This window comes from Carassius auratus, unplaced genomic scaffold (assembly GCF_003368295.1).
Source record: "Carassius auratus strain Wakin unplaced genomic scaffold, ASM336829v1 scaf_tig00216545, whole genome shotgun sequence".
In the NCBI taxonomy this organism is placed as follows: domain Eukaryota; kingdom Metazoa; phylum Chordata; class Actinopteri; order Cypriniformes; family Cyprinidae; genus Carassius; species Carassius auratus.
This window is the reverse complement of record NW_020528624.1, coordinates 115358-137681: the sequence shown is the minus strand read 5'-3', so window position 1 is coordinate 137681 and position 22324 is coordinate 115358. Positions and strand designations below refer to the sequence as shown.

Here is a 22324-nt window from a genome sequence, read left to right as displayed (position 1 = left end):
ATATAATATCTGACCTTTGTTTGCAATGTACCACATTACACTGTCAAATTTAAAACTTTTATTAACAACATAATGTAACAATAACTTATATCTTTAGTCAATTGAAAACTTAAAATAAACTGCCATCCAGTTTCTCTTTTGTAAGTGCAGTCACAAAAGATGACATTCAAGTTCATAACAAAACAAACAAAAACAATAACAAATTACTAAACTAACCTTCAAATATTACGATGTATCTATTTAAAAGATTAAAGATAAAACACTTGTTAAACACTTCACTGTCATTCATTTAGATTTATTTATATATATATATATATATATATATATATATATATATATATATATTATGTATGTATGTACAGTATGTGTGTGTGTGTGTGTGTGTGTGTATGTGTGTGTGTGCATCATTACAGTCTGTAAAATATGTGTATCTCTTATTACAAGACTGCAATCACTAGCAATCAGAAGAATTCCAGTTAATCAAGTATCTACAAAAGATCTACTCTATAAACAATGCATTAAATTACATTAAAGACAAAAATAAATTAAACAAGCAAAAGAAATGATTACTCGTATGTATCTGGTCCACTGATGAAGTCATGGGTCAAGTCAAGTGAATTATTACTCATTTTCTAACAGGCGTCGAATACTGACTTTAGGAAAAGGGGAATAACCAATGACATTTGAGATAAACTAAAACAGCAAGCCCCGCCCCACGACTGACAAAAAGAAAATTGTTCGCGCGAGCAGAGGTGAGATGATCGAGTGCGAGGATGTGGGGAATGAGCATGCGCACGCGAGGGCTTTTATTGCGCGAGTACATGTCACACGCCGTTTCTTCGCATCCGATTCAGTTTTCCTCTCGCGGAAGCCATATAGCGCGCGCGCCAGCATCAGTTGAATGCTCGGTTATTTTTGTCATTGATTTGCCGTCATACAACATGGGGGCGTGGCAGAATCGACGATTCCATTTTTTAATTCAAAGTTCGAGACTATAACTTAATTTCGATCGATTTCGATTTAAAATCTAAATCGTGACACCCCTAGTGGGGATAGTGCACGAACAGCTCTCTCTCCACCTTCAATACCACGACTTAGGTGCCCTTGAGCAAGGCATCGAACCCCCAACTGCTCTCCGGGCACCGCAGCATAAATGGCTGCCCACTGCTCTGGGTGTGTGCTCACAGTGTGTGTGTGTGTGTGTGTGTTCACTGCTCTGTGTGTGTGCATTTCGGATGGGTTAAATGCAGAGCACAAATTCTGAGTATGGGTCACCATACTTGGCTGAATGTCACTTCACTTTCACTTTTTTTCACTTAAAAAACTAATCACCAAGTTTGGATACTATTCAGGGTATAGAATAAATTTAGACAAAACTGAAGCTCTGAATATTGGAGGCCAAATTTCTGAGAGGGTTATAAAATTGAGTGGCTTTAAATGGCCCTAAGAGGGCATCAAATATTTGGGGATCTTTATAACCCCCTTTTTGCAAAACCTATATGTAGCAAACTACCCTAAATTACTTAAATGCATCTATGAAGATCTGCAACGGTGGTCAGCAGTTCCCCTATCTCTCCTAGGTCGGGTGGAATGCGTACGAATGAATATACTACCTAGACTTCTTTACCCCTTTCAAATGTTACCCATAGAAATTCCAAATAATGTATTTGCCAAATTAGATAAACAGATTTCTAAATTTATTTGGGCAGGGAAGAGGCCAAGAATTAAGTACAAAACCTTACAGCTTATGAAAACCGATGGAGGAGTGTGCCTCCCAAATTTTAGATATTATTATTGGGCAGCACAGCTAAAACCAATTGAGACATGGTTGAAGGATAACACATACATAGAGAAAAGTCTCTGTCAATACCCCTTGACCTCACTTCCTTTTGTAAGGGCTAATGCTGACAAAATGGTATTAGGTAAATGGACAAAAATTACTTCACAAATATGGAATAATGTACAATCATCATTGAAATTTATTCATTCCATCTCCCCTTTATCTAGTATAAGTACAATAAAAACATTTTTACCATTTGAATTAGACTTAGGTTTTAAAAAATGGATAAATTATGGGCTCAACTTTATACATCAGTTCATTAGTAAAGGCCATTTTAAGTCATTCGAACAATTGCAAAGAGAATTTAACATACCGAAAGTAGACTTTTATAGATATCTACAAATTAGAGATTTCATCACAAAACACAAAGACTGGGAGGGGATTGCTAACCCAAACAAAATAGAGAAAATATTGATGAATATACAAATGGGGAACACCGATAAGAGGGTTATATCTAAACTATATCAGAGTATGCTGACGAGTCACTCAAGTAACTCTTTGCTTTATAAAGAACGATGGGAGGTTGACACACAACAGGCGATCACTCAAGAGGATTGGTCAGATATATGTCTAGAGGCTCATAGGGTGACTAATTCAAACACATGGAATGAGTTTAAATGGAAGATTATAACAAGAAATTTCCGCACTCCACAAATTGTGTCAAAGATGGGAGCAGGGCTTTCTAGTGAATGCTGGAGGAACTGTGGTGCACAACAAGGCGACCATACTCACATCTTTTGGTCTTGCCCAAAGCTGAAACCATTTTGGGAAGAGGTTTATAGAGCTCTTAAAGTTATATTTAACATTGATATCCCTTTTGACCCAGTGGTGGCTATTTTAGGGGCAATACCTGAGGGTGTGAAGGAAAGGAGATTGAACCACTGACTTCAGATACTATTTGTAGCAGCTCTGAAATGTATCACGTCCAAATGGCTCAAGCTGGAACCGCCCACACATGAACAGTGGCTCCAAAGAGTCAAAGAGATTTATGGGATGGAACAAATAACTTATTCCCTTAGACTTCAGCTAAATATTTTTGAGGCAAGATGGAGCCCAATCTCAAGAAGATTGCATAACAAGGATTAACGAACCACACACGAGAGGGTAAATAGGGACATATAATTATTTGTATACATATAATATGTTGTGTTGTCATTTTAATGCTTGACTTAAAAAGGGAAAAAATGGGAAGACTTCTTTCCTTTTATTTTATTTAATTTTTTATTTTATTCATTTTTTTTTTTTTTTTATAAATCTTTTGATTATGTTTATGTATATGTGTACATTCAGGTATCATTTACTGTTGTAGTTGTACCCCTGTTGATTGTTGGTGTATCTCTGTTATTACATGCTGCTTCTAATAAAAAAAGAGTTTGAAAAATAATGCAAAGTGTTTTCAAAATCAAGAATAATAACAGAGTTAATAAAGAATTATTTCTAAATGCTGGACCGTTCTCATTTCGCTCTGCAAATGGAACCTGTAGATTTTTGTTTAACTAAGAACGAAACCGAAATGAAAATATTTACCTATTAACCCTTATACAGGTCCTTCTAAAAAAAAAATAGCATATTGTGATAAAGTTAATTATTTTCCATAATGTAATGGTAAAAATTAAACTTTCATATATTTTAGATTCATTGCACACCAACTGAAATATTTCAGGTCTTTTAATGTTTTAATACTGATGATTTTGGCATATAGCTCATGAAAACCCAAAACTCCTATCTCAAAAAAATTAGCATATCATGAAAAGGTTCTCTAAACGAGCTATTAACCTAATCATCTGAATCAACTAATTAACTCTAAACACCTGCAAAAGATTCCTGAGGCTTTTAAAAACTCCCAGCCTGGTTCATTACTCAAAACCGCAATCATGGGTAAGACTGCCAACCTGACTGCTGTCCAGAAGGCCATCATTGATACCCTCAAGCGAGAGGGTAAGACACAGAAAGAAATTTCTGAACGAATAGGCTGTTCCCAGAGTGCTGTATCAAGGCACCTCAGTGGGAAGTCTGTGGGAAGGAAAAAGTGTGGCAAAAAAAGCTGCACAACGAGAAGAGGTGAAAGGACCCTGAGGAATATTGTGGAGAAGGACCGGTTCCAGACCTTGGGGGACCTGCGGAAGCAGTGGACTGAGTCTGGAGTAGAAACATCCAGAGCCACCGTGCACAGGCGTGTGCAGGAAATGGGCTACAGAGAAGCAGCAATGGACTGTTGCTCAGTGGTCCAAAGTACTTTTTTCGGATGAAAGCAAATTTTGCATGTCATTCGGAAATCAAGGTGCCAGAGTCTGGAGGAAGACTGGGGAGAAGGAAATGACAAAATGCTTGAAGTCCAGTGTCAAGTACCCACAGTCAGTGATGGTCTGGGGTGCCATGTCAGCTACTGGTGTTGGTCCACTGTGTTTTATCAAGGGCAGGGTCAATGCAGCTAGCTATCAGGAGATTTTGGAGCACTTCATGCTTCCATCTGCTGAAAAGCTTTATGGAGATGAAGATTTCGTTTTTCAGCATGACCTGGCACCTGCTCACAGTGCCAAAACCACTGGTAAATTGTTTACTGACCATGGTATTACTGTGCTCAATTGGCCTGCCAAATCTCCTGACCTGAACCCCATAAAGAATCTGTGGGATATTGTGAAGAGAAAGTTGAGAGACGCAAGACCCAACACTCTGGATGAGCTTAAGGCCGCTATCGAAGCATCCTGGGCCTCCATAACACCTCAGCAGTGCCACAGGCTGATTGCCTCCATGCCACGCCGCATTGAAGCAGTCATTTCTGCAAAAGGATTCCCGACCAAGTATTGAGTGCATAACTGAACATAATTATTTGAAGGTTGATTTTTTTTAATTAAATAATTAAATAAATAATAAAAACACTTTTCTTTTATTGGTCGGATGAAATATAATTTTGGGTTTTCATGAGCTGTATTCCAAAATCATCAGTATTACAACAATAAAAGAGCTGAAATATTTCAGTTGGTTTGCAATGAATCTAAAATATATGAAAGTTTAATTTTTATCATTACATTATAGAAAATAATGAACTTTATCACAATATGCTATTTTTTTTAGAAGGACCTGTATACAGTACAGACCAAACGTTTGGACACACCTTCTCATTCAAAGAGTTTTCTTTATTTTCATGACTATGAAAATTGTAGAGTCACACTGAAGGCATCAAAACTATGAATTAACACATGTGGAATTATATACATAACAAAAAAGTGTGAAACAACTGAAAATATGTCATATTGTAGGTTCTTCAAAGTAGCCACCCTTTGCTTTGATTACTGCTTTGCACACTCTTGGCATTCTCTTGATGAGCTTCAAGAGGTAGTCACCTGAAATAGTTTTCACTTCACAGGTGTGCCCTGTCAGGTTTAATAAGTGTGATTTCTTGCCTTATAAATGGGGTTGGGACCATCAGTTGTGTTGTGCAGAAGTCAGGTGGATACACAGCTGATAGTCCTACTGAATAGACTGTTGGAATTTGTATTATGGCAAGAAAAAAGCAGCTAAGTACAGGAACCATTTTTCAGTACTGGCGCCGATACAGGATGGCTGCCTCCATGATGTGCTCTGCATATGTTTTTGTTAGTTCGTCCTGTCTTTAGTTATATTCCTGCCATCAGTTTCACCAGGGATGAACTGCTGAACATTTGGCAGAACGCACCACAAGATGTTTTTCCGGATTTCAATTATTCAGACGTTTTAGTGAACGTTGTTATCGGAGGAGCAGCGGCGCTGATCAAACCCTTCAGGACGCGCAGACGGGGGAAGTGAGCGGGAGCGCTCGTCAGACTCAGGAAGCGCAGATTTAAAACGCCGTTGCCTAGCATCCATCTGCCAAATCTCCGCTCTTTACCCAACAAAACGGACAAACTCCTTCTGCTTTCTCGGACAAATAAGGATTTCACACACTCTGCTGCTCTGTGTTTCACGGAAACCTGGCTGAATGACACCATACTGGACAGCGCGCTCCATCTGCCGGACTTTCAGCTGTTTAGAGCGGATCACAACGCAGAATCAACGGGGAAATCGCGTGGCGGAGGGACATGCTTCTGGTTTATCTTGTACCGTCCTACAGGCAGAAACTAAAATCAGCTAAACCTGTATAAAGGACTGTAAAAAAAATTACAATCTTGTTTTGACCTCACTGATTGGAGTGTTTTTGAAGCTGCTGCCTGGATCTGGATGATCTCACAAAGACCGTAACATCATATATCAGTTTCTGTGAGGGTATGTGTATTCCTACAAAGACTCAACTAAATTACAACAATGACAAACCGTGGTTCACTGCAAAACTCAGACAGCTCCGTCAGGCCAAAGATGCTTACGTGAAGGGGGACAATGTCTTGTATAAACAGTCTAAATGCACACTGGAAAAAGAGATCAAAGTGGCAAAGAGGAATTATTCTGAAAAAATAAGGACTCAGTTCACTTCCAACGACTCTGCATCAGTGTGGAAAAGTCTGAAAGAGATTACCAACTACAAGACACCACCCCCCAGCACTGTGGAGAATCCACGACTGGCAGACGATCTGAACGAGTTTTACTGCAGGTTTGAAAGAACACCCATCACCTGCCCTGAATGCCTCCCCACACAACCATTCACACCATTCACAACTCCTGCAACCAGCCCTGAATGCCTCTCCAAACAAACGTTCACACCATTAACAGCTCCTGCAACCCATCCTGAACACCTCTCCAATCAAGCACTCTCACCATTCTCACCTCCTGCATCCCCCCTCTCCCCCACACCTGCAATTCAGATCAGCGAGGATGCGATGCGCCAGGTCTTCCGGAAGCAGAAAAGGAAAAAAGCACCAGGCCCAGATTGTGTTACACCAGCCTGTCTGAAATCCTGTGCTGACCAGCTGGCCCCCATCTTCACACAGATCTTCAACATATCACTGGAGCTGTGCGAAGTCCTTTCATGCTTCAAACGCTCCACCATCATCCCCATCCCTAAGAAACCCAAAATTACAGGACTAAATGACTACAGGCCTGTGGCTCTAACGTCTGTAGTCATGAAGTCATTTGAAAAACTGGTGCTGGCCCACCTGAAGGACATCACTGGGCCCTTGCTGGATCCTCTTCAGTTTGCCTACAGAGCAAACAGGTCTGTGGACGATGCAGTAAACATTGGACTGCATTATGTTCTGCAACACCTAGACAGACCGGGGACTTATGTGAGGATCCTGTTTGTGGACTTCAGCTCGGCCTTCAACACGATCATCCCAAACCTCCTCCTGCCCAAACTAAATCAGTTCTCCATGCCCACCTCCATCTGTCAGTAGATCAACAGCTTCCTGACAAACAGGCAGCAGCTAGTGAGGTTGGGAAAATACACATCCAGCACCCGTACAATCAGCACCGGAGCTCCCCAGGACTGCGTTCTCTCCCCACTGCTCTTCTCCCTATACACTAATGATTGCACATCTAAGGACCCCTCTGTCAAGCTCCTGAAGTTTGCAGACGACACCACACTCATCGGTCTCATTCAGGACGGTGACGAGTCTGCTTACAGACAGGAGGTACAAGAGCTGGCTGTGTGATGCACTCTCAATAACCTGGAGCTTAACACGCTCAAAACAGTGGAGATGATCGTGGACTTCAGGAGAAACCCCCCTGCACTTCCCCCACTCACAATCATGAACAGCCCTGTGACTGCAGTGGAGTCATTCAGGTTCCTGGGCACCACTATCTCTCAGGACCTGAAGTGGGACATTCACATTGACTCCATCGTGAAAAAGGCCCAGCAGAGGTTGTACTTCCTTCGCCAGCTGAGGAAGTTTAACCTGCCACAGGAGCTGCTGAAACAGTTCTACTCCACCATCATTGAATCCATCCTCTGCACTTCAGTAACTGTCTGGTTCAGCTCAGCTTCTAAATCTGACTAAGAAGACTACAGAGGGTAGTCCGGAATGCTGAGCGAATCATCGGTACAACCCTCCCTTCTATTCAAGAACTGTACTTATCCAGAGTGAGAAAAAAGGCTGTCAAAATCACTTTGGACCCCTCACATCCAGCACACTCCCTCTTTGAACTGTTGCCATCTGGTCTACGCTACAGAGCACTGAGCACTAGAACGACCAGACACAGGACCAGTTTCTTCCCTCAGGCAATCCATCTAATGAACAGCTGATAATAACTGCAAACACACTACACTTTATATTTATATACACATACACTTATTTATCTAACACACATACTTAGTATACACTTAAATTTTGCACATAATATACATGTACATACATAACTGCATTTTGTAATATACCTGCCTAAAATTGTCCATTTGTATATTGTCATTCACTATCTACTTATTTGTATTTTTTTATTCTTTTATTATGTGTTTTATGTTCTGTCGCTGTCATTCTGTTGTACTGCAGAGCTTCTGTCACGAAAACAAAATCCCTCGTATGTGTACACATACCTGGCAATAAAGTTCATTCGGATTCTGATTCTGAAAACGAGTGGCCATCATTACGTTAAGAAATAAAGGTCAGTCAGTCGGATAAATTGGGAAAACTTTGAAAGTATCCCCAAGTACAGTAACAAAAACCATCAAGCGCTACAAAGAAAATTGCTCATATGCGGACCGCCCCAGGAAAGGAAGACCAAGAGGCACCTCTGCTGCGGAGGATAAGTTCAACCGAGTCACCAGCATCAGAAATCGCAGGTTAACAGCAGCTCAGATTAGAGACCAGGTCAATGGCACACGGAGTTCTAGCAGCAGACACAACTCCAGAACAACTGTAAAGAGGACACAGTGTGAATCAGGCCTTCATGGTAGAATATCTGCTAGGAAACCACTGCTAAAGAAAGGCAACAAGCAGAAGAGACTTGTTTGGGCTAAAGAACACAAGGAATGGACATTAGACCAGTGGAAGTATGTGCTTTGGTCCAAATTTGAGATCTTTGGTTCCAACCACCGTGTCTTTGTGCGACACAGAAAAGGTGAATGGATGGATGGAGGAGGAGGTGTGATGGTGTGGGGTTGCTTTGCTGGTGACACTGTTGGGGATTTATTCAAAATTGAAGGCATACTGAACCAGCATGGCTACCACAGGATCTTGCAGCGGCATGCTATTCCATCCGGTTTGCGTTTAGTTGGACCATCATTTATTTTTCAACAGGACAATGGCCCCAAACACACCTCAAGGCTGTGTAAGGGCTATTTGACCAAGAAGGAGAGTGATGGGGTGCTGTGCCAGGTGACCTGGCCTCCACAGTCACCGGACCTGAACTCAATCGAGATGGTTTGGGGTGAGCTGGACCACAGACTGAAGGCAAAAGGGCCAACAAGTGCTAAGCACCTCTGGGAACTCCTTCAAGACTGTTGGAAGATTATTTCAGGTGACTACCTCTTGAAGCTCATCAAGAGAATGCCAAGAGTGTGCAAAGCAGTAATCAAAGCAAAAGCTTGCTACTTTGAAAAACTTGGAATATGACATATTTTCAATTGTTTCATGCTTTTTTGTTATGTATATAATTCCACATGTGTTAATTCGTGGTTTCGATGCCTTCAGTATGAATCTACAATTTTCATAGTCATGAAAATAAAGAAAACTCTTTTAATAAGAAGGTGTGTCCAAACGTTTGGTCTGTACTGTATATATATATATATATATATATATATATATATATATATATATATATATATATATTAGGGGTGTAACGATACGCGTATTCGTATTGAACCGTTCGGTACGAGGCTTTCGGTTCGGTACGCAGTACGCATTATGTACCGAATGGTTCGTTGGACTAATTAATTATATTTGGAATATAAATAAAAAAATGTGAAATATAATGATATGCGTTCAACAAGGTAGCCCAATAACCCACACGACGTAACAGGCAATGCCCCTGACACCCCCGAAGAAGGAAAAAACACCAACTTATATGTTTATGTTAGGCTACTCAGTCAGGCGCTCGCTCACTCAGTATGCGCTGAAGGCTCATTGCAAAATAGCCAATGCGTTTAACAGACAAGAAATAGAAGATCCTCCAATAAACAACAGGTCTGGTGTTTGGGTGCACTTTACCAATCGATCGGGGCATCCAAACAAGCACGGAAATCAAAATGGACTAGTACTGCACTGTGTCGGAATTTCCTGAGCAGTACGACACGATTAACAGGCCTGCACGTTATTAGATAGAAGAACTGTTATAAATAGAACTTATGCACGGGCAGTTTTGAAAACTCCATCTACTTTGGTCTTGGCAAATCGCATTGTATCTGAAGGGCAACGCTGACTCCAGGGTCCAGCGCTGCGCATACCGCGTCCTGTGTGAAAGGCCCTTTAGCCATTTTGCAACGAGCCTTCAGCGCGTACTGAGTGAGCGAGAGCCTGTGGAAAACGCAGGTTTTAAGAACATGCGTAATTGAGCCCCGTTACAATATTCCTTCAGACCGTAATTCCTGCTTTGTTCCAAAAAACATAAGCCCTATAGAGAACTAATTGAGTAAAAACACACTCAATATAAAGAGTTATAGGGTTCCACATAAAAAGTTACATCTTTGTATTTGTTCATAACTACTACAACAATATAACATTTATATAACTTTTTTTTTTATAAGGAGCTGTTTTTGTTTTATACAGTATGCTGCTAAGAAAACACCATAGAAGATGGGTAAAGAATAGCTCCATCATTGTTCAATGTAAAAAAAAAAAAAAAATACTTTGTTAGTTTTAATAAATAAGACAATTTTTAAAAATCAAGGAAATTTATCTGCCAATTCTTCTTTTTGCTGTATCTAAAACGTACCGAACCGAACCGTGACACCAGTGAATCGTATCGAACCGAACCGTGAATTTTGTGAACTGTTACACCCCTAATATATATATATATATATATATATATATATATATATATATATATATATATATATATATATATATATATATATATATATATAGGCCTTATATGTAATGACTGTTTAATAGCAATAACATGCATAAAAGCCTATGTGTAAAGGTCTTTCTTTAAATTGTTGAAGAGTCGACTGTAACCTAAGACTATCCCACATCTTGAAATTAACTATTTATAATGTTATTGTTGTTTTTCTTTGTCCTTTCATCTATGTTTACAAATCAACATTTTACAATTACATTTAGTTCGCAATCCGTCCCTTTGCGCAACCTGGCAGTAGTTTCACAAATTATTTTAACACACTACTAACTTGAAGTCAACGCCGCGGCACTGCGGTATTACACATTCTGGTTGCCCACCTACTGTATATGCCCTATAAACGTTAGCTGTGGTACTTCAGTGATAATTTGAGTGTTTGTGGCATAAAATAATCACAAAAGTGTCTATAAAAACTGTTTGAGTGAACGTAAATGACAGCCGCTCATCAGCCTCTTATGAAAAAAAAATGTCTGCGGGCATTTCATTCACACATTAATTTATTCTGCTTATATGCTATATAAACTTTTGTTGTGGTACTTCTGTGACAATCTGAGTGTCATCATGCAAATGTAAACACTGTGAGTGAACGTAAATGACAGCCGCTCATCAGCCTAAAACAGCCTGAGCTTGTTTCATTCATACATTATTGTGCTTATATGCCCTATAAACTTTTGTCTGTTGCTTCTGTGACAGTATAAGTGTATGTTACAAAATAAACACATCAAATACTTATAAAAACTGTTTGAGTAGCTAGATGTGCAAATATTAGGGCTGGTAAGTGATTAACATTTTTAATCTAATTAATTACATGATGTGGTGATTAATTAATCCAATTAATCGTACATCAAATTTGGAGAGATTACTCTGGAAAGTCATTTTTCTGAAAAGCAGCAAACAGAGATTACAAAAATCTTTTTTTTTTTTTTTTTTATGAAATAATACTCTAAATAATAAACTAAAACTGCCAGTAGGTGGTGGTAATGTCTTAATGATTAAGTCACTGATTCATTTATTTATTTGTTTGATTCGTTCAAATGGCTGATTCATTCAGCAGTGAAGTAAATGGTTCTTTATGAATGGTTCATTGAATCATCAGGCTTGTTCGACTAGAAGCGGATCATCCCCATCAAACAGACCAGTGTGTGACATCAAAGTACCCCAAGAGCTTTGGAGAGCATACGGCTACTTGTGCTTTTGAATCGCTCTCGAGGTACTTTGATGTGCAGTGCCACTTCAAATCCTATGGCCAATGGTTCATCGCGCAAAATGGTTCACCCAATTCATTCAAAACATAGATTAAGAAATTAAATGCCGCTCTGGGTGGCCCGGGGATGAACATTTGTGATTTGTCTTTATATTTTGGTTTGCAAAATTGAGAAAAACAGAGAACATTGTGTCTAAAATAAGACAATATTAACTTCTGAATTAACTGTTGCATAATATGAGTATCATGTTTGCACTTTGCCTACAGCTCGTTTGACATTTCTTAACTATGTGATGTAAATATGAGACACTGCCGAAGCCCCATCCTCCTCGAAGGAGGTCTCGGGAGCAAATACACATATAGCATCCATTTAGGTGTATATAGAGTAATTTGAGGTGATTAAAACCCTCTTGGGAAGGCAGAAGTCTGCTGGGGAAAATTGGACTATACACATACGAGTACCACTGTAGCAACAATCACTTTCTGGGGAATAATTAACTCAAATGAAGTGAATACTCATGAGTCTATGAATATGATTTGCTTATTGCTTACAAATATTAAATTACCCAAATAGGGAATATTTAATCATTTAAAGGTAACCTTTACTAGAATTAATTTAAGTTAATCTAGACAATCTGTTCGTCCTGCAAACTGGAAGCTAGACTTCCTTATCAAAAATCAATAAAAATACCCTTCTTACAAAATCCAAAAAATATTAATCTTCTGATCAGGAAAAACAATATTTTCTTTGTCTGTACTACTTAGATTACTGAAATTAATTCATAGAAAACAAAGCTTGTAGCTTAGATCACACGATTCAGGGACTTCGATCTTGATGAGCAATAAAACAGTTCAATTCAAGCAAATCATGGCATTTAATAAAAACAGACTAAAGAGTACATAACTACAATTCACACAGAGTAATTTAAAGAAGATAAACGAATGAGAATAGTAATGAGATAGAGAGGGAGAGAAACGAGAGAGAGAGAAAGAGTGAAGACCAATCTCAGCATGACAATTTTCAAACAGTTAACTTTGCAAGAGATCCATAATCATTGAATAATTTGACAAACATGGAATAGCCTAGACAACAGCAATTTTAGTTTGTGATATAAGAAAGTACTTGCTTTGATCTGGCTCTTGTGTGTAGCTGAGTTCAAATTGTCTGTTGGTGCAGCTTCAGCGTTGTTCTTTCCAGAGCAGATGATGCGCGAGTTCGATGGTTAACGTGAATGTAAACGTGGCCAAAAGATGGTTAGACTTAAGTTTGTTTGGCGCGTTAAGACAATTGACCGAAGTCAAATATCAGAAGAAAATAAAGAAAAAACTAAAATGAAACGAAAAGTAAAGAAGAACAAACGGAGAGACTTCTTGAGAAGTCCAGTCGCGAAGGTGAGAACCCCCTCTTTCTCTGGCGGAATGCCAAGAACACGAGTTCCCCTATGTTTTTATGTAAAAGTAGGTTTACACCTATCTTTCCGTATGAACCAATGAAGTGTAAGAAACTGAGGCGGGAAAAATCTTCTTTGTTTGCTGATTTCCGCCCACTGGTCTAATTTATGGCGATAACAAAATTAAACATTTTTCCTCGGCAAGATTGTTCCTCTGAAAGAATGCATCTTTTTTGTAATTTCCCGTCAAGATTCTTTACAGTCGGGTTTTTACGATTATACAGACACCAAAAACTATGATTTTGCAAATCAGAGTTGTTCCTAACTACAGATGCATATAAAGTTTGATTAAACACACAGTAACATTCATCTATTCCACTATGCCACATAAATACATTTGAGCACATAAAGGGAGACATTAAAATACATTTAGAGGTAGGTTTATTGAAAAAGGTCCATGTGCTAGCCAAAAATGCTTGTGCCTGTTTGTTTATGTGTGTGTCTGTTCCGTGGAATGTGTGATTGCGCCGTGAGTGAAAAGGGCGGGTGTTTGTCTTTCCTTTGAGGCTCACGCGTGTATCTCTGGCAAGTCTCCAAGGTGTTATAATTCTCATCCACGCCAGGATGTTGCCACCATGGCGGCGCTCAGGTGGTGAGTTATTTTGAAAGATGTTGTTTAAACGAAGGTCCTTGCTTTTTCTTTAACTCACGTTCTGGTCTTTGAGTGCAGAATGTGTTAGAGAGTCAGGATTCATTAATATGGAACAGATGGTTGAATACCATCCGCTCATTAGTGTTTCACCACTTAGATCTCAGTATGGAACCCAGCCTTTCATGGTTCTCACAGATTCTTCATGAAGGCCTGGCACAGGATGTTCCGCTGCATCCAGCTGCCTAGGGTGATGAAGGATCTCAACAGGGTCTTCAGTATGGACACTCTGGAGCAGTTTAAGCAAGCCGACACTAACCAGGGCCTCTCAGTGCCACTACACGTTTGAGGTGAGAACACAGGAGGATACCAGCTCTACACGAAGGTTATAGAACCACAGCTCTACAGATATCTGTCAGCGAGGCGCCACGAGCCAGTGCCCAGGAGGATGCAACACTTCTAGTTGAGTGAACTCGCAACCTGAACTGGCAGGCCACACCCTGAGCCTGATAAGCCAGGGCTATGGCATCCACAATCCAGTGGGACATCCTCTGCTTAGAGATGGCACGCTCCCTCTGCCGGCCTCCGTAACAGACAAAGAGGTGGTCTGAGGTCCTGATGCTTTGTGTCCGGTCTACGTAGCACCTCAATGCTCGGACGGTACAGAGCAAAGCCAGGGCTGGGTCGGCCTCCTCCAGGGGCAGCGCTTGCAGGTTCACCTTAATGGACCGAAAATGCATGCAGGTCCCCTGCCCTTCTTTTCAATGAAAGAAACTTCAGCTCAACTGAATGCAAAGGCTCGAATGGGCCCTGCTGTAGTGATTTTTAAGCACTAGAGTCAGGTCCAAGAGGGTATAGAGGGGGGCCTGGAAGGATTGACATGATTTTAAATGGGATGCAACCAGTTTCTCAAAGCACTTGGCAATGATGGTGGTGAGTGCAACAAGATGGACATCATTAGCGACCAAGACCGTGGAGTGTTTCAATACTGGTACAATGGTGGAGGTTTTGAAGATAGTGGGAAAAGTTGTTTGGGCCAGAGACAGATTGAAAATGTCCGTGAAGACCTCAGCAAGCTGCTCTGCATAGGCTTTAAGCATATGACCAGGTATTCCATCAAGGCCAGCTGCCTTCTGGGCATTCACCTTACGCAGAGTGGAGTAACATCTGAGGTGGAAAGTGTGAGAGGCAGTTCACTGAGTTAATGGCCAGCTATAAGGGAGATTTCCTTATTATTTTGATCAAAATGAGTATAAAAGTGATTGAGCTTGTCAGAGAGGGAGGATCTGGTTAGGGTTAGCTTTAAGCCTCCCGGTCTCCAAACCTGAAGGCTGCATCTCTGGTTTTGAGCAGGAGGCGAACCTCTCTGTTCACCCAGGGCTTCTGACTGGGGAATTTTTTTTTTTTTGTGTGTGTGTGGTCACTCTGCCCACACATCTGTTGATGTGTTCCAGGACAGAGTTGGTAATGTCAATGTTGATCTGAGAGTTTGTGGTGGCTTGGGCAGCAAACTCACTCCAGTCTGTGTTCTAGAATTGATGTTGAAGAGTGGAGTCAGCACCTTCCAGACAGATTTTAACAGTTCTTATTGTAGGCTTAACACATTTGATGACCGGGGTATACTTGGGGAGCAGGAACAAAGAGAGGTGGTCAGACTGACCCATGTGGGGGAGGGGTGTGACTTTGTAGGTATCAGTCACACTAGTATATACGTGGTCCAATGTTTTATGTCCCCTTGTAAAGCAGGATACTTTTTGGTTAAATTTAGGGAGAACGGATCTTAATGTGCAGTGATTAAAGTCCTCAGCAACAATATAAAGGCTCCATCTGGGTGCAAGGTTTGTAATTTACTAATAGCAGGCCAAAGTTTTTTCCTAGAAACATCAGCATTAGCATTAGCACTAATGAGAGTACATATTATGTGTTGATACCCATGCAACATGAACACTCATCCTCAGGTCATTGTGTGTATTATTAAATTTCTTGTAAATCGTATTAAGTATTGTATACTGTTTTATGCATGTGTTATGATAGATCACTATTTAATATAACCTATTCCATGTTTGGTATCTATTAGATATTTAGTTTAAATTCTGGAGTTTTCATTATACCCAGAGAGACAGAGAGAGATATTTGAGTGCAAGAGAGGAAGAGGTACAGGACATTAAGGAAGGGAAGCAGAAAATGATTTGATTTAAGCAGCTAGACACATATTTTTAACAGAAAACAGATTCAGCAAAATGTGTATTAAGTATATTTGTGTGATGGAGCAATCATATTTTTGTGATAATGCACAAAAAGAAGTAAAATCTCACTCTGTGAAAGATACAAATGTCTGTCATCTTGTCCCTTCGTCTCCTGAATGGCGAGCTGTTGATTGGCTGTTTCCAAATGATCTGAAAAACACATGAATAAAAAAAAGATCTGCCACAGGACCCAAGCAGTTAAAATAAACTGAATCAATGAATAAACAAATAAATCAAATAAAATACAAATAAATTAGGGGAGAGCAGGGGCCATTTTTCAGAAAAACATTATTTCAAAAGATAATGTTGTAGACAGAGATATATTTCTGCTGTGGTCAGTAACTCATAAGTGTGGTGTAACAATACCAGGTGGTATTTTGTAGAAATGTAGAAAGGCTTCAGTATAATTTCACTTTGAACATAAGTTGCACATTGTTACTTTCGAACCCATCGGTTGGGACGAAAGTAACACACAGTTGGGTTAAAAGTAACACAAAAAATATAAGCTAGATTTTTTCTGTTACTCTAATTTTTATTAAGTATACCTGACTATGACCTTGTTAATATGCAACTGTAAACATACAGTGTCTTTTATTTTTGCAAAAAAAAATATTAAATTAAATTTTTATATTTATATTTTTATTGTCTCAAAACCCGACTGTAAAAATTTGATTTTTTTGTGTGTGTGTATTTTTATACAACATTTTTTTTAACAGAATGAACAATATAATAATTAAATTACATTAGCATTATATAAATTCTAAACATAATGTAACAGTAGGCCTATTCATGTTTCCATCCAGTTGTTTTTATGCATAAATTCAAAATGTGCATTAAAACATCTGGAAACACTCCAAATTCATAGGTGGAGTTGTAAAAGCTAAGGTATGGCTAAAACCTAATTATAACTAAGGTAAATGCGAGGTAGGAGCTGCCCAGATGTTCCTCTATGTCCAGAAACGCTCTCTCATAAACATCTGGATAAAACCAGACCCCTATTTGTCTTTCTGACCCTCACTCATATTCTTTTGGTATAATATGACAAACATTTTAATAAATGATACAAGACACAGAAATTCACAGAATAGTATGTACCGGAACAAAATAAATAATTCTTGTCACTGTAGCGGGACAAAAGCGTTTAAACCTGATTTACTTTTATGCTAAAAAACTTTGATAATGCAAACTTTAGGATGTATTAAAGCACTAAATAACCTATATATTGATCATTACTGTGACACATGAAACAAAAAAACAACACAACTAATAAAAAATAAAAAAATACCGCTTCAATAATTTACTTTTTGTACTCGAAAACAGTTTTACGGGAAATGATGAGGAAATCACGTGATATTTCTCTGCTCCGTCAAGGATTGAATGCTGAATATACCGTCATAGCTGGGAATGCAAATGCATTAATAGGCTATGAGAAAATCACTTTGTTACTTTTGTCCCACATTACTTTCGACCGCGCTATCCCCTATGTTATAACTACCAACTCACAAAGTTCAGCAGTAAAATTTGTATTGATTTTTAATAAAATGTTGTTTCTAAAAGCATGGGTATTATAAACAATCTCACCTCTCAAGTCTCTGTTAAAATCATGAAGACGCCTGATCTCTGCCTCTAGTTTATTCCTCATATTTTTTTCCAGAGCATCCCGTTTGGATGAGCTCTTCACTAAACTCTCATATGTCTCTGACAGGTGCACAGTCTCCGCCTCCAACTGGAAATAACATAAAATTCAATTAAATCCTATTAAAGCTGCACAATAGTATAAACATGCCAATGTCCTCCTGTCAGTGTACTTTTTTACAATCATACTGGGCAATCATATTAGTTTGTATTATAAGAGCACTTTAGACAGTAAATAGCCTGTGATAATGACAAAATACCCGCTGTAGTTTGCTGGCCTTCTCATTTTGCTTGTGAAGTTCTTGTCTAAGTCTTTGGTTCTCCTCTTTTAGGATCTCCAGTATCTGGTTGTCATGGTTTGCCATGGCAAATGTTTCCCCTGGAAAAGGCTGTCCAAAAGGGGCCACACAAGAAATCAGCCCCTGAGTCACAGATCCAGTTTGAGCTGGAGGAAATGCCAGGGACTGAGAAAGAGATAGTGTCTGATACTGTTGCTGAGAAGCCTTTGAAGGCAGGATAGAAGTCTCAGAAATCATGGGACATGTCTTTGTTTGGTGCTGTGATGTAGTCAAAGGGCACTCTCTGAAATACAGAAAGACAGTGAGTGAAACAGGTGAAAAGTGTACTTTTTTCGTTTATCATATACAAGTACAATAGACAAGAGTTAAATTAATGCAGAGACAACTATAAATAAGTCACTGCTATGTTGGCTTACATTATAAACAATGAGCCACCATAAAAAAATAAAAAACATTGTTTGTTTTAATGGCCCAACATGCTCAGCCAATGGTATGTTATAATCCTATACCAGTAATAAGCTGTTTAGGTCAATTTGGAAAACATTCCAACAGTTCCAATTGGTACTGCTAGTAGTAAAGATATTACACATTTCACCTTTTAGTTTCTGTTACCATTACCTTGCTATATTTATAAGTGGCACTGTCTCCAACATGGCTGCTGTCAAGGTATCACTGTTGAAGTCACCATGTTCCAGAGAGTCTGAGTTTGGGTGTAATGTGGGCGAAAGCATAGTCTGTACCTTGAACTTAGAGGGATATTCTGGGGGAGGACCTCTTTGATCCAAAGACAACTGTGGAGGGTTTAAGGGTGGTGGTGGAAGTTGTAGGATAATCATGGAGGTCTTACTAGTTAGTGAGCGAGAATCTGCTGTATTATCAGCCCCACAAAGAGTAGTGTCTCCTGTGCAAGGTGAAATGGATGGTCCTACACATTGCTTAACTTCACTGCATTCTAGACTGAGTTGCGTGATCCTTTCACTTAGAGAGCGAACATGACCCTGTTTCAACTCTGCCAGAACTTCATCACAAAGAAATGTACCACCAGTGCCTCCTTGCTGGACTGAAGATGTGTAAGAAGACAAAAGAGAAGGAGGGGAAGAGAGTGAGTGTGTGTTAGAAAATGATGGTAGACAGGAATGTGAGCATGGGGGACTGTAAGACATTGTTGACATCTGCTGTGCCTGTTGAACCTGGTTGTGTTGCTGCTGAGTTTGGTGGACAATGATTTTATGGCCCTCTTTGTGAAAGTCCTGCTCTTGATTTTGTTGAAAATTGTTTGAAACTTTGTCTGGATTTTGAAGACTCTGGTGGTGGTGGTCAGGAATTTGGGACTGAGGGGCCATCGGACTTTGCTGTCCTCTGTAAAGCTGAGACTGGATTTTAGCCTCCTCGTATGATGGAAGCTCCAGGGTGTCAAACCCAGACAAAATCTGGGCCGCTTGGACTGCTCTACCTCCACTCTGGCTAACACCACCAGCTTTTTCCATGAAGCTGCTGTCCACTTGATGCTCCTGACCTTGAGGTTCCTGTCGAGACTGCGACTGCAAGGGCATAAGCTGATATGAATTGGCTACTTGACCCTCCTTTTGAAGGTGTAGGTTTTCTGTAGACGTGAGTTTGCTTGGCATCTGAGAGCTGTCGTCTTCTACCCCTCTTCTGATTCCAGTTGTTCCATATTTGAGATGTTTTTGCATAAGTCTATGAAGCACAGTTCCAGATGCACTCTCCTCAGAACCATGCATGTCTGCAGCTGCACAGGTAGGCAAAAGGTAGCACGGATATGTTCAGATGATTTGGATGATGTTATCTGCAGAAGGAAAATGGACAAATAATTAATCCAATACTGCAACAAAAAAAAAACAAAAAAAAAAAAAAAACAGGATTAACGTGACAAACAAGACTAGGCCCTGGCAACTGGGCTAAGGTCATACATGTTTTTTATTACACATTTCAAAACATTTTCAAACTATTTTAAATTTCAAAGCATTTTAGTATGCAGCAGTTTATTATACTGGTATTATATATATATATATATATATATTATATGCTTTTTGTTGTTGTTTGTTTGTTTTACACATAATTACAGTTCTATTTAGACCCATACCATCTTGAAGATCCCTTTTGTGCTGAAATGGTTCTTTCTGTTATTATTTAGATTTTTTTAATTCTCACCTTTTCGCTTTCTACAACTATCGAAGCCACCTTATTACTGATTTTCTAGGGCTCAGCCATACAACTACACAGACTGTCAGCACACACTTAGAAGGCAAATTATTTAATTCTCAAAATCTCTACAAATTGTAACTTTCAAATTGTAACTTGTTTCTGACCAGTTGTGTCATTTTCTCTTTTTTATTTTAATAAAACATAACCCCACAACCATGATTATCTACAGAGAGAAGCTGCCACTCAAAATGATGATGGAGATGAAGATCATAAGGAAATGCTAATATTTTTCAGTGATCTCTCTTTCACTGTCTTTGCTTCTGTTTTTGTGTTTCTATTTATGTATTTATTCATGTTCAATGCCAGTTATCATGTATTAAGCTAATGACCGTTGTTAGAGCACTGTTATTTGTGCTACAATTTCAATAAAATGTAAGAAAAAGTACCAAATTGACTTGGCTTGCCATTTTTTCTGCAAAACCCAAATAGAGGCTACAAGATACTATAAGACAAGGCAAACAGAGGGATAAATACAACCATTTAGCTTTGGGACAGCTGTGGCCTAATGGTTACAGCAGAGCCGGCCCGTCGCATAGGCAGTATAGGCAAATGCTAAGGGCGCCGGCGCCCTATACCCTAGGGGGGGCGCCAGAGCCGCGTAAGGAACTTTCCACTTTTATTGTACTTCATTAACACTGCAACGAGTGGAGCAATAATGGGATTTACATGGCATTGACTTTCTTTTTTTTTTGTGATCAAATTTTTCAAATGGCATTGACTTTCTCTTATAAATTCTTCCTTTAACGTGACCAGGGGGGAGTTGAAGGGATCATACACTTCCACCAATCAGACTTCTTTTACCCGCGGCCGCCATTCGTTTTTCGTTTTTATTGTGTCAAAAAAAGTTAATATGTCAAAGCGTCCCAAATTATCTGGTGCCCAGGAGAGGAAAATAAGAAAAGAAGAGGAGGAAAAACGCGACAAAGACAAAGGTAATGTCACAGTAAAGATGATCAATAATGCCATTACTCATTAGCATACATGGTGGTTAGCTAACGTTAATCTATAAATAACCAGCGCTATCTGCTAGTTCTAACCAAAATAAAAACAGTCAATGGTTCTAACAGATAAGCCTAGCGCTATTATTATGGAAAATAGTAATATGAGTACCTTCCTCGGACAAATTTGTAAATATTAGATCTAATCAGCAGGTGTATTAATGTTAATTTCATTGACATCCTTATCTCACGTTTTCCCAGCTTGTAATAATTAATCAAAATACCATTAATAATCATATTAATAATTCCATAGTTGTAACGCCAGCTGTTAACTGTGTTACAGCTCATATTGTCTATAAAGTGTTTATCATTTTAAAATTTACACCTGTGTTAAAGTGCACATCATTAATGTTAGAGCATAACTTTCCCACATGCAATATTATACTGCAGTTTACTGATTCTTTTGCATTCTGCTAATTAGAATTTCATTGTAATGACAATAAAATTTAAATTATTACTAATATATGAATTACTAATATAATTTGTATCTGAAAAAAATACATTGTATATTATACACTATAGTCTACATCATGTATTTATCTCTAGGTTTCTCATTTATATTATTTCATTTTATTGTATTTTTTTAAATATTCTGTTTATTATTAGTCTGGTGTCACATACTCCTCCTCTGTCTTCAGATGCGCTGCTGAGGTTTCTCAGTCCCACCCTTGCCAATCCCTCTGTTCCCTCAATCAATCAATCACCTTTATTTATATAGTGCTTTAAACAAAATACATTGCGTCAAAGCACTGAACAACATTCATTTGGAAAACATTGTCTCAATAATGCAAAATGATAGTTAAGGCAGTTCATCACTGAATTCAGTGATGTCATCTCTGTTCAGTTAAATAGTGTCTGTGCATTTATTTGCAATCAAGTCAATGATATCGCTGTAGATGAAGTGACCCCAACTAAGC

General features: G+C 39.0%; 1 protein-coding gene across 2 annotated transcripts in view; it reads right to left on the bottom strand.

Moving 5' to 3' along the window:
• The window catches only part of amotl1 (angiomotin like 1), a 263071-nt gene that overhangs the window by 186227 nt on the left and 54520 nt on the right, over positions 1–22324 (bottom strand). For both annotated transcript variants that reach the window (XM_026263449.1, XM_026263450.1), the window contains exons 2-5: positions 18802–19990; positions 18145–18466; positions 17831–17975; positions 16319–16399 (exon numbers count right to left, since the gene is read on the bottom strand). In XM_026263449.1, coding sequence (XP_026119234.1) covers positions 16319–16399; positions 17831–17975; positions 18145–18466; positions 18802–19925 — 1672 coding nt within the window. In that variant the 5' untranslated portion in view covers positions 19926–19990. The remainder of the gene's footprint in view (positions 1–16318; positions 16400–17830; positions 17976–18144; positions 18467–18801; positions 19991–22324) is intronic.